The sequence below is a fragment of the Calypte anna genome, chromosome 1 (genome assembly GCF_003957555.1).
Source record: "Calypte anna isolate BGI_N300 chromosome 1, bCalAnn1_v1.p, whole genome shotgun sequence".
NCBI lineage: Eukaryota > Metazoa > Chordata > Aves > Apodiformes > Trochilidae > Calypte > Calypte anna.
Genome location: NC_044244.1, coordinates 124,871,592 through 124,891,405, shown reverse-complemented (window position 1 = coordinate 124,891,405; position 19,814 = coordinate 124,871,592). Strand labels below are relative to the sequence as shown.

Here is a 19,814-nt window from a genome sequence, read left to right as displayed (position 1 = left end):
ACATTTTCTTCCTATAGTTATACACAGTTTTTTCTCACTGGTGAAAGATACTTCTGTAGTTTGACTACAAGCTGAAGCAAAATAATCTTCACTAGCTGGATGCTGTTTTCTGGTTTGAATCTAAGTTGCTGACTTTAATGAATAAAGAACTAAATAGATTGAGTCCTTGCTGCTTAAAATAACCCTGTAATCTGCATGCCTCTGTTGCAGCTATGGTTGCTGAGAAGAATAAAAGTGCCCTGCAGGGGGGTTAGTTGGAACTAGATGATCTTTAAGGTCTTTTCAGCCAAAATCATTGATGATTTATTTATTTAAATAAAGGGCCTTGCAGTAAATATATATATACGTGTGTGTGTATATATATATAATCATAATATATATACATATATATATATTATGAACAAGGCCTACGTGATTTATTCTACAAATTTTAGCATTAAACCTGGAGTAGCTCTAACTGAGAAACAGAGGTGTGTTTTTTTTTTATGGTTTTTTTTTTTTTTTAAGAAAAAGGCTTGCTGAGAATTGTAGAAAAGAAAGTTTAATTAATTTTGGAGCAAATAAACAGTACCATAAACTATAATACTTCTGATAGAGAAGCTAACTAATTAAAAATTAGCTCAGGTGTGTCTGTGCTTTGGCATTCATTGCATTTATGCCTCATCTTAATCATGCTAAAATTCTAAGCCATAGGCAGGAAAAATCTATGTAGGATGCTGCAGAGATGCCTTTCAGATAAGTTGGAAGTACAGGAAGTACAGTAAGTAGCAGGTGAGTTTGGTGTTCTACAGCTCATGTAACTTTGTTTTTTTGATTTGTAGAAGGGGTCCGCGGAGCGTTGGGTAGGTATCTTTTTTTTTTTTTTTTTTTAATCTAATGCTATGCATTTCCACTAATTGGCCTTAAAGGGTGAAACTTTCTGGGTTACATTATGTATAACTGGGAACATTTTGAGTTTCACTTCTTGATTTCAGTTGTGTTTCACCGAGGCCATGACAGTAATCCTGTGGAATAATTTGCTACTAGAAAACTAGCTTCATGTTAAAAATTTATCTTGATGATCAAGGTGATGGATGTCAACTTCTGAAGCTTCAAAGCATATCTTATTTCTGAAACAGTAAATTTAGCCAATACTTTAGTGAATATTTGGTATCAATACACTTCACAACTGGCTTTCTTGGAAGTGAAAGTTCCAGTTATAAATCTTTGGGGTTTATTGGATTTTTTTTTATTTTATTTTTGTTCAATATGCATGTGATGCATTTTGAGCAAGGCAATCTAATAAGATGCTTCAAGGCAACAGAGCTCTAATCTTGATGGCCAACTTCCACTTTCAGCTATGTATCCTTTGCGTAGTTACTCTTGTAAGGCTATTCGATATCTTTGTGGATCTCCCTCTGCCCCTGGTAATTTTAAGAATTATGATTACATCATAATGTGATGTGTAATGAATCACAAAGGAAGAAATAATTATATATCTTGTTATTCGTAAGTGGGGATTTTGCTTAGTAACTAAAAAAATGTGATTTTTTTTACAATTTATTTTCTGTACATAACGTAATGTGTTTCACAGTAATAATTCTGAAACTAATCTCAAATTCTGTTAAAGCATGAACAATGAATACTGTGAATGTCTTTGTTCTTGCCTCTCTGATCAGAAGCAAACCTTATTAACTGCAAGATAAAGAAGATCTTGTTCTTATCTACCTTTGTCATCCAAGTTCCTGAGTAATGAGGCCAGGTTATCTGAGGTTCCCATGAATATACTTCCTTTGATTTTAAAATTATCTTCAATTTGGATCATATGATAGCACAAAATTTACGTACTGTGCAAGCAATCAAATCTTAAATTCTTTTGCACTTGTCATGCTTTTTCTTTTTATGCACAATTTTGTGTAAAGGAAACTGTCAGATAGCTGGAAGCTTCATTTGCCTTGATTTCCTTAGACTGTTCTTGAGAAACAGAAATTGGTATCTGTCTATCTTTCCTTCCAAAACACTCTGTCTACCAAGACATAGGCAATCTGGTGTGTGGTGTCTGCTAAAACAAGTTACCTAGTGGTAAAATCTTCAAGTTCTTCCTTCTGGGAAGGCAGCCTGCAAGGCCATCAGCTGAAAGAAGTACCAAATGGTAACGTATACATTAGTATTTGATGCAGGAAAGTATTTTGGGGTCTTTCTTGTGATGAAGATACTTCTGATATTCATACATGAGATAAGCTAAGTGGTATTCATATTGAGCAGAAATGAAGGGCGGGAGAAAAATGCAGTGTGGAAATGGCAGACGGTGTTCTGGGAAGTATTGCTGCTATTGGTACTGGTTTGGCATCTTCTTCCTTCTCTTCCATGTGGGCTGCCTCATCTGGCTACTGTGGGTTCAGACAAGTCCTGGTGTTCAGCACAAGGGAAGTGGTGGAAGAGTGTAGCCTAGGAAGAAGAGATTGGACAAGGAGGGGAGCAGACGTCTGGTTTCAGCATCACCTGGTAGTCCAGCTTGGCTGTAGCATAAAACCAGATCAAAAAGTAGTAACTAAATCTTTGCTCTCCTAGAACCATTAAGGTTGGAAAAGACCTCTAAGATCATAGAGTCTAACCACCAACCAAACACAACCATGGGAACTAAACCATGTCCTGAAGTGCTACATTCACACTTTTTTTTAACACCATCAGGGATGGCGACTCCACCACTTCCCTCGGCAGCCTACTCCAATGCCTGAGCGCTCCTTCAGTAAAGAAATTTTCCTAATATCCAATCTAAACCTCTCCTGGCCCAGCTTTAGTCCATTTCCTCTCATCCTATCACTGGTTATGTGGAAGAGATTGACCACCTCACTACAGCCTCCTTTCAGGTAGTTGTAGAGAGCAATAACTGCTTCCATCAGCCTTCTCTTCTCTATACACCGAATTCACTCAGCTGTTCCTTGTAAGACTTGCGCTCCAGACCCTTCATCAGCTTCATTGCCCTTCTCTGGACATGTTCCATCAACTCACTGTCCTCTTTGTAGTCAGTGTCCCAAAACTGAACACAGTATTTGAGATATGGCCTCACCAGCACCAAGTACAGAGTAACAATCACTTCCCTAGCCCTGCTGGCCACACTGTTTCTGATACAAGCCAGGATGCTGTTGGTAGCCTTGGCCACCTGGGCTCACTGCTAGGTCATGTTTAGCAAGCTGTTGACCAGCACTCCTGGGTCCTTCTCCTCTGGGCAGCTTTCCAGCCACTCTTCCCCCTGCCTGTAGCATTGCCTGGGGTTGTTGTGACTGAAATGCAGGACTTGGCCTTGTTGAACCTCATTCAATTAGTCTCAGCCCATCGATCCAGCCTGGGATCCAGCCAGGTCCCTCTGTAGAGCCTTCCAACCTTCAAAAAGATAAACACTCATACCCAGCTTGGTGTTATCTGCAAGCTTACTGAGGGTGCACTCAAACCCCACATTCAGATCATTGATAAAGTTATTAAACAAGAATGGCCCAAAGAAGAGCCCTGGGGAACACTGCTGGTGACCAGCTGCCAGCTGGATTTAACTCCATTCATCACCACTCTTTGTACTCAGCTGTCCAGCCAGTTTTTAATGCAGCAAAGTGTATGCCTGTCTAAACCATGAGCTGCCAGCTCATTATTAGATGTTACCAGAGATTTGAGAAAATTCTGGAGCCCAACATCAGATGTCAATTTGTACTTCTAAACCAAGATGAAGTGATCAGGAATTTGGATGGCATGAATAAAAAGTTTACTATCAATAACAGAAATATCCATAAAGCTTTGGCTGATGCGGACCTTAGAAAGAATGAGGAGCGGCATAGTCCTCAGTAACAGGAAAATCATCTGTGCTGAATTGCTAGTGATAGCAAACTCTTATGGAAGCTACATGCATTTCAGTTTCAGAGCTCTGTTGGTGTTGTTACAAATGTCATCTTGTGCAAAAAAGAAAAAACCCAAAAGGGATGGTTTTCAAAATGGAGAATTTCTGTAATGCTGCCGATAAACTTGATCTATCCATAAGAAAGACTGCAATGTCTCTGTCTTTTCTGGAAGTATGTTGGCAATCTGCAATTTAAAAAGGACAAATGCTGAGGTTCCACCCCAATTAGCAAGTTTTGAGGGAAATAATATCTCCTTGGTATTACACAGGCAAAAAACAATCCAGGTTAAATTGTCAGTGGTTCCTGTCAATAACAATTAGATTTTGCCCTTGAGCATTGTGTATATGGGCTGGAGGGAGAGTGGGTTCATAGGAGGCTAAATGACTCTGATAAAGAAGTGTAGCAGGAGACAAATCTGTGCCAGCAGAGTCTGACAGTGAGATGGAAATTCTGAATTGCAATTCTGCCTTCATGCTAATGTTATTGCCAGCTATTAGCCTTTTATTTTAAGACTGGCAAAAAGAAAACAGGTTTTGTTTAGTATTTCTGGTAGAGAAAGCTGTCTAGGGCAACATAGCTTTTTTCAGAGCTTAAAAAATATATGGAAAAACTTTGGAGTTGATCAGAAAAAGAAGTGAGAGATCCTCCTGTTGTGATTTTCCATCTTCTGTTTCTTATGTTTCTGCTTTGTATCCTTGTCACTTTTTAAAAAACCCTTGACATTGGCATTAACTTTCTAATTAGATTTTTATTCTTTCCCCTTCTCTTTTTTCATTCCACCCCTGTCCCTTTGGGTAATTCTAAACTCCTAATTGCATTTAACAATTAAGCCTGAATTAGCAAAAAAAAGAAAAAATAGGCTGGGGTAGAGGAACCCTGCCAGCCTGGATCTGTTACAAGCTTTACTGTATCATGATTAAATGCTTGATACTAATTTATTTTTTTTTTAAGCAGTGTTTTCAAAAATTGGGTTCATTCTGCCTTTGGTCTTTGTTTTTGGCAATGTTTTTTAGAGCAGCATAGTTGCTTGAGAGTTGGATGTTAATGTAGAGTAGTGGCATAAACAAATGGAGATTGTGTCTTTCTGCTATAGAAAGGGCAGCTGAAAGTTTCAAATGGAAAAATAGAAAAATTATATCCCAATTTTTATCTACTTGTTACTCTAATTACTACAAAGCATTATTAGGCAGACTATACAAACTGATTTAGATACTACTAAATGCTTTGGGTTTCAAAACCCTCCTAGTAAGATAGCTACTGACAGCTTAGTTAGACTGAAGTTCTGGAGCTCTTTGTATCTAGATTTCAAATATTCTAAAAGAAACATCAATAAAAATAACTCATTTTCTATTTTCTTGCATCTAGTAAAAATAATTTTTTTTAAATTTAAACGTTTGTGCTTTATTTCTCAGAGTCGTGCTCCAATCTCTGCAAAACTTGTTGCCAACATGCTGTCAGTTGCAGGGGCTGACCACATCATCACCATGGACTTGCATGCTTCTCAGATCCAGGTAATTCACTACTTACAAACTGTAGCTATGGACTCTACCAAAGTAATGTGAAAGGCTAATATTCTGGGTTTTTTTCCTTATTATTTTGGAAGGCTAAGTACAGAAGTATAATTTGCAGGGTTCAGAGAAAGTCTTGCTACCTGTTTCTCTTTTCAAAAAAGACCAGCCTTGATTTTATGGGGTGATTTTGCAGGCATTTTGAATACTTCTGTCTCCTGAATACTTCTGTCTCCAGTGAAATTTGCCAAGTCTAGTGTAAGAGTTCCCAGAACATAAAATATACTGGTTTGGGGAAAGCTCTCTTAATCTTAACCTAGTCAGGCATCATAGTATTGCCTTAGATAGAGTTGTGTTGTTACAGCCAAGGGGACAATATTCTCTTAAGAGAAGTGGGCATAGAGACTGACAGCCATTAGCTGGTTTACTGCTCAATGCAGCAAACAGCCAAATTCTTTCCTCAGACACAGAGCAGATGTTGCATGTCATTCTTATGACATTTCAAAATACCCTCATTTCAAAATACCCTTTTTTTTTTCCCCTGGATGCTACCTTTTCTTCCTGTGTTCTGTTTAATCAGAATTTCCCATTATGCTATATCAAATAAAAATCAGTTACATTTCTGTTCTAACAGACTTATTGTAATTAAAAATTGCATTATAACAAATATTCTATTTCTGATATTTAGTAATACTAAGTTGAGTCTTCCACATATCAAAATGCTACTGTTCATGTCAACCAGTTGAAACTTGAGAGTTGATTATTACTCACTGGATACTTTGAAAGCTTTTTTTAAGCATAAATTTACTTGAGTGCCTGAAACTGAGGTTTTCTGATTTTTATATCACTTCAGAACAACTGTTTTTTATTTCTCTACTCTTGGGTGAAATTTTTAGAGACCTTAATACTTGTCTAGCTTGCACTGCATTTGATAATAATAGCAGAGGGCTGAATTAAGCCAGTGTAAAACACAAATTAAAATTCTAACATACACGATAGGCAAAGGCTTGATTCCATCAGTATGTCTTTGTACCAGGTAAGACATAAACACATATTCATGAAGATCTTTTTCTCTTTTGGACTAGGGTTTCTTCGATATTCCAGTAGATAACCTGTATGCAGAACCTGCAGTGCTGCAGTGGATTAAAGAGAACATTTTGGAGTGGAGAAACTGTATCATAGTCTCACCTGATGCAGGTGGTGCAAAAAGGTACCTACACAAGCCTAAAACTATTAATTTTCTATATTGTTAGTGGTTAATGAACTAGGTTGTCTTTTTTCTTCTCTGAGTTGTGCCAGATAAATGTTACCTCACAGAATCCAACCACATTGTAAAAACAGAATAACTAGTTCTTTCAATATTACTCATGCTCAAAAGCTTGCAGGAGCTTTCTACACTCTAAAGAAAGTCTTTTCTCTCTCCCTGCTTATGGCCTCATTAGCTGAATCCCTCTGCAGAGATTTTTCCTGCTGCTTGTTTCTTTAGTCCAGTTGCTGCATCTCTTCCTGCTTGGCTCTGGAATTGCCTAAGTTTCCCTTCTCTGTCAAAGCGTATGGCCTATCCCCACTGTACCTGCTGACATTTAGGTAAGAGCTTGCTTCAATTGTGTTTCTTTTTTTCTTTGTTATTGTGTTCCAGCTGTAAAACTTTTGACCCCAAGGTGTGGACTGTGATTGCTAGAAAAAGGGGGCAAAATTTTGAGTGGTGAAAGGTGCAAACAGTAAAGTTATTTTGTTGGAGTGCTTCTTCATTCACAGCATGCATTACTCAGTCAGGAGTATTACATATAAACTATGTAATAAACTATGTCAGCTATTACATATAAACTAATGTAAGAAGCTCATAAGCTTGCTGGCTCGTGAGGTGATAGAATTGCCATTGAGGCAAAATGCTTACCCTCAAGCTTTATTAGTTGTGCTGCTACTACAAAACTGGCAACAAAAACATGAAGCAAGAGTCCTTTAAGTCCATGGTAATGTCAGTGTTTCGAACATAGTATGGGGAATAATGTGAAAGACTGACATAATGTCATTTTTTTAAAATCACATTCCTAAATATACAGTCCTTGATAATATACAAATGTGTATATTATCAATAAACATTTGTATTGATATTGTCAATAATTGTGTATTATTGTCAAGTTGACATAAGAATTTAGTTTTTGAGAAGACTCACTATATTTGGCTGTATTTAACACTGATAGTCTGTCTTCTGTACCTTTCTGTTGTAATGTAACCAAGCAGTTTGTGGGTGACTAGGTGAAGATGCTGTTTTTCTTAAATGCCCATCTTCTTCACCTCCAGTTATGTAACTTAAAGAAAATTTTCATCTTTCCATTTAAAGCCTGTAGACCTTCAAAATAATTCTTATTATAGTGGTTAATGAGAAGTTAATAGAATGTGAAGAGTTTGGCTTTAAAATTTAAATCTGTATCTCTCAAAGAAAAAATACATACTCTTGCACTCATTAAAAATACCAGAAGTACTTTTTTTTCATACCATTTACTGTTTTTTTTTTCTGAGCATATTAAATTTGGTGACTGAAATGAGGCCTGCAAATTCTGTTGCTAACTTAATGCCTCTGCGGTATTGAGAGTTGCTATGAATTTCATAAATGTTTACAAAAATGCCAAAACATTTGGATGTTTTGTTCATCACCTGATTGTTGAAATGCAGTAACTGAAGTCTCCTTTCTATTTAAATGGTGAAGAAGCAAAACAGTATTCTCTAACTGTGCATGTCAGTTATCATATTAATAGCATTCCAAAAAGACAGGCTACACGTTTTCACCAGCATAGAAAAAAAGCCTAGTGTTGTGTCTATATACCTGGCATCTCTGAAAAAGAAACATTCTTATACCTGAGGTTTGTCTGGCCGCCAGAGGTCACCCTGAATATTTCTAAGCAAGGTATATTGCCAAAGGAATTTCTACTAATTAAGCTACTTGACTAATAGTCAAGGATTGCTGAGTTATTAATTACAATTAAATTGTTTGGTTTTTTCCTCTGTTTTGGTTTCACATTGCTGCAATGGTATTTTCAGTTAGGATGTTGAAGTGCTTGCTGGTCTAGCCTTAGAATCAAAGCTACCTCTACTTTAAATTATCTAATGTGGCTATGTATTGCAGCAGCTTAATAAAAGCTTGTGAATAGCTGAAATGTTTCCCAAGCCAGTGATGGAGAAGAAAAATGATTTCTGGAGTATACATTAAGACTCTATGGTTGTATTTATTTGCAGTGGCTTAAGATTGTCTTTATCCTGTCTTACTTGCAAAAGTTAGTGCTGCAGTAATTTGAAAGCCAGGAAATACAAAACCTGTGTTTTAAGATGAATACACATGTGCCTCTGCTCTTTCTTTTAAAATCCTAAATGTGGTGTATTTCTCCCTGTAACTTAGGGTTACTTCAATTGCTGACAGACTGAATGTGGAATTTGCTCTCATTCATAAGGAAAGAAAGAAGGCAAATGAAGTGGACAGAATGGTCTTGGTTGGTGATGTGAAGGACAGAGTAGCAATTCTTGTCGATGATATGGCTGACACATGTGGCACAATATGTCATGCAGCAGAGAAGTAAGTATTATAAGGAACTGTCCCACTGTTGTGTTGCACTGTAACCTGCAAGTAGCTGATGAACACATTTGCTGTGTCCTGCATGCTTATAACCCAACCTATTTTCTGTAGCATGAAGTCACTTTGAGCATTGAGTTTATAGGTCAGTGCTGTGGTCAAGCTCTGTCCTTTAGAACATGGAATTGAGAAAATATTTACAAAAATATACTATCTGTATTTAGAAAGAGGACAAAATAAATTAAAAAAAAACCCCATAAGTTAAAGGGACTTGGGCTTTCTAGTCCATTTCTCAATTCCAAGGCAGAAATGACAGAAAATTCTTTACTTCTCAAACCTTAACATGGAACCCTTCTGCTCTCCTTAGGTGATCTTTCACAAAGCTTTGCTAGATTTAATGTTGAAAAGTATTTTCTATCCAGTGTTTGCATGTTTAATACTAATTTTTAATGTACATCTTCAGTATAAAACTACTTGTTCTTTTCCTCTGGGAACATGAGAATAAGTTTTCCTGCCTTTTTTCTGGAAGTTACTTGAAGAATGCTCTTATTGTCCTCTAGATTAAGTAATTTCAGTTCATTCTGTCTTTCTAAATGGCTTCCAGACTTCTGCTCTGTTGTTGATACCCTCTGGATTCTTTCCCATTGGTCTGTTTCTTATAGTGAAGCAGGTGAATATTGACCCAATATCTTAACTGAAGCTCTGAACAGTGCTAAGTAGAGAGGATTACTTTTATGGTTTGTTTTACAGCTGACTTCATGCTGCTGCATTTCAGGGTTGTAGTAGGCTTTTTTCACATAAATTGGCTTTATGCTGATTCCAGAAATGATTTGTTCTTCCTGTTGCTGTAGCCTCAGAACTGAATATATATAGCAGTAACTACCTTCAAAACTGTCTTGACAAATTTGAGGAATTCACTGAAATTTGCTTAATTAATTAACTGAAATTGAATGAATATGGAGCATTACAGTTGAGCAAAACTAGAATAAAGTGCTCCTGTCTGTCCACTCGTATTCCAAACTTGTGCTGCCAGCTTGGTTTGGGAGGTGAAGGGCTACAGTCTGTGCTCAGCCAGAATAATGAGATTATAAGTCTTCTGGTCAAAGATCTTGTACGTGATATTGTTTGTAGCAAAACCTACTATCATATGATTATAAATAGTGTATAGTGGAAGTAGGAAGGAACTGCTGAGGAGAGACACAGGAATATTTTAAATTGATGTTGCTGAACCTTTACTGTAGTATTTCTGCTTTTGGATGCAAGCCTTTTTAAAGCTAGTCTTAGTTCAGGGTATTTTGAATTTATATTCCTATCCAATATATTTGCAGATGCTATGAGAGTCTCAAATAGCCTTGCTTCCAAAACAAGTTCCTGTCGGACTCTCTTTGAACAACAGAATCATAGGGTTCAACAGTTACCTAACACTGATAAGTTCACCACTCAGTCATGTCCCTAAGCATCACATCTATGGGTTTTTTAAATACATCCAGGGATGGTGACTCAGCCATTTCCCTGGGAAGCCTGTTCCAATGCCTTTCCACTCTTCCAACAAAGAAATTTTTCCTAGTATCCAATCTAAACCTCTCCTGGTGCCCCTTGAGGCCATTTCCTATCACTTCTTTATAGGGAGAAGAGATAGACACCCACCTTGCAACATCCTCTCTTCATGTAGTTGTAGAGTGATAAGGCCTCCCCTCAGCCTCCTTGTCTCCAGACTGAACAACCCAAGTTCCCTCAGAAGCTCCTCATAAGACTTGTGCTCTAAACTCCTCACCAGCTTCATCACCCTTTTCTGGACACTCCAGCACCTCAGTGCCCTCCTTGTAGTGAGGGACCCAAAGCTCAACACAGTAATTGAGGTGCAGCCTCACTAGTGCCTCAGGTACATGGGCATGATCACCTCCCTAGCCCTGCTGATAGAATTTTGTGAAGAGATATTGTGCAGTTGTTTGCTATCCACATACTAATCTTCATCAGACTCCAAAGCACATTTCTAGGCTGTGCCTGTTGCAAATCAATATCAAAAAGTTGCCTAGTCAGTGATGTTTTTCTCGTACACCCATCCACAGAGGAATTTAATTGCTGTCAAAAAGAAGGTCTTTTATTTCTTCCCTGCCATGAAAGAAGCACTTCTTTATTTGCTTACAGTAGATCTCTATAGAGCAAATCCTAAACCCATCAGACACCTTCAGTGTATGGGCAGTGTTACTAAAATTAGTGGGTTTGCGTGAGTCGTGCTGCCTTCTATCATGCTTTTGGCATGAAGGAGTGTTTTTCATTAATGCCAAATCGAGATGAGATGTACTTTGAGCTTAATTAGACTTGCATCAAAATACTTTTTAGGCTCATTTTTCTCGGCAACCTCGATGAATATTAAGCAGATGGGCTAGGAAATGTATTTTCAGACACATCAGAAGTACACAAAATTGGAGTAGCTACACCCTACAGGGAGGATATACTACATGTAATGCTGAGAATGACCACAACTTTTATGCTGTTGAGTCACTCAAAATGAGATTCTTTCTGTGGTTTTGTTTTTTTTCCCTATCTTAATGTGCTAATGCTTTGATCTGATAAAACACCACTCTTCAGGGCTCTAGTTTTTAAGGCTGGAAAAACAGCTGGGACATAACTGAGTGTCTGGGGGCAGAGAGGCCAGTCAAAACCAAGTTAATTCTGACTCATTCACAAGGTGTTCTAGTTCAAAGATCTAGTTCTTTGATTTATACTTACTATTTTTTCTCCTGTGCTGCATCATTTCACTGCATGCTTACATTAGCAGCCTGTTTCTCACAACCTTGCAGTAAGCTACGTTTTTAACCATTAACATTTCTATTTCCTCAAACTCATTCCAAGCAGAATCGTTGTAAGTGCAAATGAAAACAAAGGTGGGAAATAATGGGGGTACAATAGAAGTGTGTCTTAGAAAAGGAGGCTGAGGGAAGACCTTATCACTCTCTGCCATCCAACCTGCTTCATGTTTGCCTGATTAAGATAGAAAACTTGGACTAGAATTCTGTTGTATGTTGTGATGATACAATTAGAAGTGCAGCATTTTAAATTAGTCTACTAGTTAGCTACTGATAGGAACTGAAAAGCACAAATAGAGTCTTGGCAGAAAGTGGATTGAGAGCAGCCCTGCAGAGAGAAGGACTTGGGGCTATTAGTTTCTGAGGAGCTCAACATGAGCCAGCAATGTGTGCTTGCAGCCTGGAAAGTCAGCTGTATCCTGGGCTGCATCAAAAGAAGCATGGCCAGCAGGTCACAGGGGTGATTCTCCCCCTCTGCTCCAGTCTCATGAGACCACACCTGTGGAGTCTGTGTCCAGTTCTGGAACTCCCAACAGAGTAAAGACTTGGAGCTCTTGGAAAAAGTCCAGAGGAGGGATTCGAAATTGATCAGAGGGCTGGAGCAGCTCTCCTATGAAGACAGGCTGAGAGAGTTGGAGTTGCTCAGCCCAGGAAAGAGGAGGCTCCAGGGACATCTTGTAGCAGCCTTCCAGTACCTGAAGGGGACCTATAAGAAAGCTAGGGAGGGCGTTTTTATGAGTCTGTACTGATAAGACCAGGGAGAACGTTTTCAAACTGGAAGAGGGTAGATTTATATTAGATATTAGGAAGGCATTCTTTCCTGCGAGGGTGGTGAGACACTGGCACAGGTTTCCCATGGAGTTTGTGGCTGCCCCCTCCCTGAAAGTGTTCAAGGCCAGGTTGGATGGGGCTTTCAGCAGCCAGGTGTAGTGGGAAGTGTCCCTACCCATGCAGGGGTGTTGGAACTAGATAATCTTTAAAGTTCTTTCCAAGTCAAACCATTCTGGAATTCTATATAATCCTCAGTTGTTCATGGGTTTTTTGAGACTTACCCAAATAACTTGAAAATGTGTAAAATTATATGAATTATTTTATAGCTACTTCTATCTTCCTGTAGCTTTCAGGGCAAATTTGTGTGTAAAATGTATTTTAGAGATGTGTATAAAATCTATTTTAGAAATGTGTTTGGTTTAATCTATAGCCATATTTATAAACATGCATCACAGCATACTACTTCTTCCTGTTCTACAGGCTGGTATCTGCTGGAGCTACTAAAGTTTATGCCATACTTACTCATGGCATCTTTTCTGGTCCTGCCATTTCTCGAATTAATAATGCATCATTTGAAGCTGTTGTGGTAACTAATACAATCCCCCAAGAAGAGAAAATGAAACACTGCCCAAAAATTCAGGTACAGTGGTGTCTATCATCTGTTTAAATTTATGATTTGTGTTTTACTGTTCACCAATGATAGAATTTGTGCTTTGAGAGGAAACAGTATTCTAAAATAGTTTGTGCATCTTTGCTGTTTTCATAATATCTTGCTCAAACATTGCAAAGAACTGCTTTAAGAGGATTCAAGTACTATACACTATTACAAAATATTTGGTATTTGCAGCAGACTGAGTATACATGACTTTGAAAGAGTGGCAAATGAAAAATTGGCTAGGTTTTTGGAGGGGTTGATCAATTGATCAATATTATTAATCATACAATATTTTATGTAGGAAATTAATTATGTTATTGTGGATGCTATAGAAACCTAAGGGTTTTTTTGCTTTGGGTTTTGTTTTTTTTTTTAATACTACACTTAAAATGTCCCAGATAACAATGTTGCATGTTTGTTTAGAAAAAATGAATCTAAAAATACAAAGCTGACTTAAGTCAATAGCTTTCATATGAGATTTCTCTGGGAAGTCATGTGTCCTTTTAGGAGTTACACCTTCATACAAAGTGAAGGGAAGCATAACATACTATTTTTTTTTAATGCAGCATTGATTTTTTTAAAACAGCTTAAAATATATTTGCTATTTATTGAAATCAGGTAAGCACTTAAAAGGTGTACTTGTCTTAAACTGTACTTGTGTCAAGTGGATACTGCCATCTAATGGCTGGACTTTCTTTACAACATGCCCAGTGCCAGAAATCTTCAGCAACAGATGTCTGCAGGGGTCTTACACAACGTGTGCTTTGTATCACTGTAGTTCTTTTGTATGTTAAGTGCCTAATGGTTTAGTGTTATTTTACTTCCTCGAAGAGGTAACAGGGCACAATGGTAAATGCAATGGTTGTTCATATATTTATAAATGGCATAGTTCATTGGCTTTGGCATCCCATAAAGTTGTGTTTTGGTTTTTTTTTTTTTTTCAGTTTATTGACATTTCCATGATCCTGGCTGAGGCAATTAGAAGAACACACAATGGTGAATCTGTGTCCTACCTGTTCAGTCACGTCCCCTTGTAACTGCAGGAGATTGCATCTTTGCAAAGATCCCTTCAGCTAGCACTGTTGTTTTTAACAATGCCTCTCACCCACAAGAAATTAGTATCTTTGTACAATTCTGGAGCTTGTATGTTTAATTATTATATCTGTCTTGTAATTAAATTTTGTTCTTTGCAAATGGGCAATAAATCTCCATCTTGCAGGAAACTTGGAGTTTCCTTGAGAATCTGGAAGTCTTATGTGTTGCATAACTTGTGTTTTATGTGCCCATTGTCACCCTCTGTTAAACTGCTGCTTCAGATCTGTTTTTCTAAGCAGAGCTACAAACTGTTCATAGAACTTAAGTGGAAGTAAGGCATGTAAGAATTTTTTGTGTTAAACTAAGTGCTTCAGGCTTGGGTATCTCGTATCTACTCACCTGTCAGACGAGCAGCTGTTGGTTTTTGTTTTATGTTTAACTACCATGAATAGTATTTTGTAAGCCCTACAGAATGTAAACATTTACATTCCTTGTTAATTTTTAGGAACTGTTGACACATCCATAGTATTAGCTGTGTTTCATACTCTTCTTGTTCTCTTTTTGACAAGATACATGTGGCTGCTGTTTTCTTTTGTAAAGCTCTTATTTCATTAAATCGTTTGCTTAACATCTATTCTTTGCACTTACTGTCTTCAGCTGTAAGATTAATGTTCCAGTATTCCTGGGATGATTTATTTCATATGCTTCAATAATAAGGACCAATATTTAATCATGAACAGTTTGGTTTAATTTTTTTTTCCTCAGAGGTTTTGATCACATGAATTATTTCATAGCAGTTTTCCTTTTAATACTGTAAAGCTTCACTATGCACAGTCCAAACAGCAAATTTAAATTTAAATTTAAACACATTTATACTTATACAGACTGGTCTCTACCTACATTTACTTGATTTAAAATTATTTGGGGAGGCTTTTTTTCCAAACTGTTCAGTCAATAGACCTTCAGGTTTCTATTACAAAGAACTAGAGGACTTTGCTGCCAGTGAGCTATGGTAGACCATCTAGTCTGAAATACTTAATGATTTTAATTCTGTAATGTTTATTAAAAAGTTTTGCCTCTTGTATGCTGAGAAAACTTATGGACTGGTAATACAGTCAGTAATGGATTCTTCAGGAAAAATCAAACCTAATATTGCAATTTTGGGTCTTTGAATCCTTCTACAGTGTTTTCAGTGTTCCTGCTAGAAAGGAAGAGTGTGTCTATTGAGATAGTGTTCCTGCATCTAGATCATGGAAAAACTCATTTTCCTACCAGAAAATGTGATTGTTGATTATAGAAGCATTTGCCCTGCTTGAGATTCTCCTTTACTAAGAAGCTGCATAAAAAATAGCGTCATTTTATCCTACCTTGCTTATTCTGAGATATATTTATAATGATAAAATATTGTATTGTGCAATTGAATTTTCCATTACATTTAAGACAATCTTCAGACAGACTTTTTTTAGTTTCTCTTAGAATGAATGTATGTTGTCTCTAATTTTTTTCATTTAATTTTCTCTTTCTTCTGTGGGTTTCTTTTTCCTACATGAAAATAAGTACAGCATCTTTACCTGTATTGTTTTCAGTTCTGAGTACAGAAATAGGGTATATGTGGTACTGTGATGAGAATGCAATTTAGATATTAGTTCTCAGAGGAATTCCTCATTATGGCTGAATTTTCAAAAATACATAATGGGAATGAATTTACATTATTGTTTTCTGAGGTAAAGCAATTTTCAAAATGGAAGAATATTTAACCTATTGTCTTAACTGCTAAAAATGTTTTCAAGTTTGTAATGCCATTTCTGTGGGACTTAATTATACCAAAGTTTAGACTTTAATTCTATGCAAAAGGTATGTAATACATTTAATGCACAGTATCAATTAATTAGCTTTTTAGATCGTTGTTACGAATAAAATTAAGTTGTTTGCCTCTACTGTGCACAAGTATTGTAAATAAAACTTTAAAATTTACTTCTGCAAAGAGATTCCTTGTGTTTTTATTTTCTTTATGCTCTTTTTGGAGACCATCCCCTGCACAAATTAAATAGGATAGAATATGGGCATTGATTCTCTTGCAAACCTTGCTCATAAATCAGGCTGCAGTTGTCTTGGACATAAGGGTGAATTGGTAATCACACCATACTGCTACACATTTTTATAATACGATCATCCTTCTCTTTTTATATTCTGACAAGAATGACAATGTTTAAATTTCATTGGGGGTCTGAGTTAACACTGTATGATTAATTGAAGTTATTTCTCAGACTGTTACAAGCAAACCCACTCTACTGTATTGAACAAGATGAGATGAGCAGAAGAAAAATCCAAAGTTAAGCTTAGATTTGTGTTGTCTGCATTTTGTGCTCTTGATGTGCTTATAAAGAGTTACAAATTAATTCCAGCAGCTCTGTGAAAAAACCATCCATTTTTGCAATTAAGACATGGGAACAGAAAATTGTGAGCTGTTTGGTTTTTAATGCTCTATTCTCCCCTGTCTACGGTGATGCTCTGGTCTGAAGATCAGGGGACAGTTCATCCTGCTGCAAAATCAAACAGGAGAAACAAAAAATTAACGAAATAAAGGCAACATAATCAAATTTATTGTGAACAGCTCACTTTGGGTTGCAGTCCTGAGCATCATTTTTAAAAACACTATTTTGATGGGTTTTAATTACATTTTTTTCATGATAGTTTCAGAAAATATTTTTGGCTGTTTCAAAATCACACGCCTTTAACATGACTTTGACTAAGGTGCTTTTACCTCATTTTTAAATTTTTGTGTTACAGAAAGTTGTGGCTCAAACTCCTGAACACAGGCAGGTGGGTGAGTTTGTAGCATAATCTGAGGGTCTTCCTCAGCAGAGCTCTGAGAGCTTCCTTTGCACTTGTTGGAGGCCAGTCTTCTCTGCAGTTTCTTCTCTACAGAAGATAACTGCTTTACAGGTATCTGCTGTTTATGGTTTTGGTTATTTTTATGACCTGCAAACACGTCTGCAACTGTTACCAGCAGGAATTCATTGTTTTCTACATCCAATAAGGCTTCCGCAAGTGATTTTGTAAGAATTTCCTCAGTTTTGGTCTCCATTTCTCTTTGTGGTTCTTTTCATACATCTGTTTACATCTGTTTGAATAGCCAACTTATGGATTTCAAAAACTGAGCAACTTGAATTATCTCTTGGGAAATTTCTTGGACATATTACACAACATTACACATTACACTGAACATGCTATTAACCATGAAAATGTGGGTTTGTATCATAAGTGTTGGTATGAGGCTTATAACACTAGAGAAAAGACATGACTGCGAAACTTAAATTAACCATCTCTTAGATAAACACAGTAGAATCCTGATTTTTATAAATGAACCAAAGCAACTTGCTGGGAGTTTTCATCTAGAAGATAAAATTGAGAAAAAAAGAAGAGAGAATGTAATGCTGTAATGTTCACCAGTCTGATTTCCATGTTATGGAAAACCAAATTTTTAGAGGAGGGATTAAGGCAATTAAAGACCCTTGCTCCATTTTAAATTATGGTTTTCACTCACAAAAGTGGCAAAATACATGTATTGTTACCAGTGGGTTCTCCCCTAGCGTGCGCGGTAGTAGGAAGTGGTTTTCTTCTTTCAGTTATATTGTGCTTCACAGGAGATAAAAACAGACTTGCATAATAATGTCTGTGGGAAACCTGAACTTTAAAAACCAGGAAGTTAGTGACCCTGTGACTGTAAAAATTCCGGAGTTTGGGACTTGAGTTCCCCTTCATTTAGCCCCCACTCTTTTGAAGGGAAATATCAATGCATTTTGCTTCTCATGTTTCTTAAAACAAAAAGGTGCTCTGTTTCGATTAGCGTTCAGCTAAAGTTAGTTTCACTCTGCGTGTAATTGAAACTCTTATGCTCATGGCTGGATGACAGTTCCTAATGTGAAAAAAAAAAAATCAGACTAATCCAAAAGAAAAGGCAAAGAATAGGTAAGTTTTAAAAATTTCTGAAGTATGTAAGTATAGACTGCAAGGAACATCTCCAAAGACAGTGAGCACCTGTCAGAAATTGCGAGGATTGATGACTGGACACCTTGCTTTGGAAAGCGTGCTTAGCACCAAAGTGACTGGGTGTTAAGCATTTCCTGTTTTAAGCAATGTTACAGTGTCATACACCAAGGATGTGGTTAGGTCCTTGAAGAATCCAACTTTCACAATCCAGTTTGTGCCAAATCTTTCTCTTTGGTACTATTTCACAGCTAATTGAGCACATTTGCTTTACAATATGGTGAAAAGAAACTACGAAGGCATAGAAACTAACTTTCTTTTGTTGTGGCATACGATCTCTGAAATGCTCAGAGTGGAATAGCTAGTATAGGGTGTTAGCAATTAATGCTTTCCTCCTACCAGAAATGGATTAAATGGCCTTGCAGAACATAGCAGTGAGGCATCTGCATTAATTATAACACAAACAAGGCTCAATGAAAACCTCAGTGCATCCTGCATGGAAAGAGAAATCTGGTTACCTGTAGAGAGCAGAGGAATTGTATTTTTTTACAGAATTCATGGCTTGGCTTCACAAACGAAGATTTAGGAAGGGCTTTCCCCACACTTGCTGCAAGGGTGCTGATGGCTGATGAGGCCAATGTGGGACAGGGGTTACAAAAGGCCCACCAGAAATTCTCCTGTGAGGGGACAGCCAAGGCACAGTGCTTTCTGTGCTGTCTTTTCTCCTCAAGACTGATTCTACTATGTTCCCAATGGAGACAGCAGGGTTATGGATGGTGTCTCCACGTGGACACTGCTGGCAGTCAGTATGGCAAAGCTGAGGGATTGTTTCAGGGAGTCCCTGTATCTCCCTTTGCGGCTCCTCAGCCAGTGGCAAGTTCACCATCTTAGGGAGGGGGTGATCCTCCATCCTGGAGACGTGCCCTCCTCAGCACAGCTGAGTCCTCAGTATCATGGCCTCAGTACTGGTGACCCCTGCCTGTTCAAGGACAGGGACATTGGTCACACAGTCAGTCCAGTGGATATTTAGGGTTGTATGGAGGCAGCACTGATGGAAGCGTTCAAGGAGTCACAGGTGGTGGCAGTGGATGACCCATGATTCAGACCCATATAAAAAGACAGTACAATGCCTCTGTAGACACCAATCTTTGTACATTTCTTCAAGTATTTATTGCTTCTCTCTTATAAAGTCTTCCAAATGCCATGTATGCCTTTGCTAATCTGTTGTCTTTCTCTTTGTTGATCGTGGCATCTGATGAAATAATGCATCCCAGAGAGCTGAACTGCTGGACTCACTTAAGCTCTGATTCACCTGTGATGATGTGGGGATGATGGAAGTCTTCCTGTGGTGCAGGCTGGTAGAGAACTTCTGTCTTCTTCAGGTTGGCTTCCAGCCCCAAAAGATCTGCAGCCTCTGCAAAGCAGGATGTTATGTGCTGCAGAGCTGCTTCTGTGTGAGCAGATCACACAGAATGTGGTACCGTGATCAAAATGCAAGTCTGGGACATGGGGATTTAGGGTCTTGGTGTCACCTTCTGTCACTTTAGCTTGAATAGGCTCCCATTGGTACTACATCAGATGCATATGCCATTTTCTTCATCAAGGTCTGCC

At 37.7% G+C, this 19,814-nt stretch overlaps 1 protein-coding gene across 2 annotated transcripts in view; it reads left to right on the top strand.

Annotated features, from left to right (window-relative positions):
* PRPS2 (phosphoribosyl pyrophosphate synthetase 2) overlaps nt 1–16,145 on the top strand; it is a 28,291-nt gene extending 12,146 nt beyond the window's left edge. Inside the window, exons 3-8 of one of the 2 annotated variants that reach the window (XM_030469633.1) lie at nt 822–842; nt 5,279–5,377; nt 6,460–6,584; nt 8,772–8,945; nt 13,004–13,163; nt 14,123–16,145. In XM_030469633.1, the coding sequence (XP_030325493.1) occupies nt 822–842; nt 5,279–5,377; nt 6,460–6,584; nt 8,772–8,945; nt 13,004–13,163; nt 14,123–14,215 (672 nt within the window). In that variant the 3' untranslated portion in view covers nt 14,216–16,145. The remainder of the gene's footprint in view (nt 1–821; nt 843–5,278; nt 5,378–6,459; nt 6,585–8,771; nt 8,946–13,003; nt 13,164–14,122) is intronic. The other variant, XM_030469634.1, reaches the window with a different exon arrangement.
* Nucleotides 16,146–19,814: the final 3,669 nt, after the last annotated feature.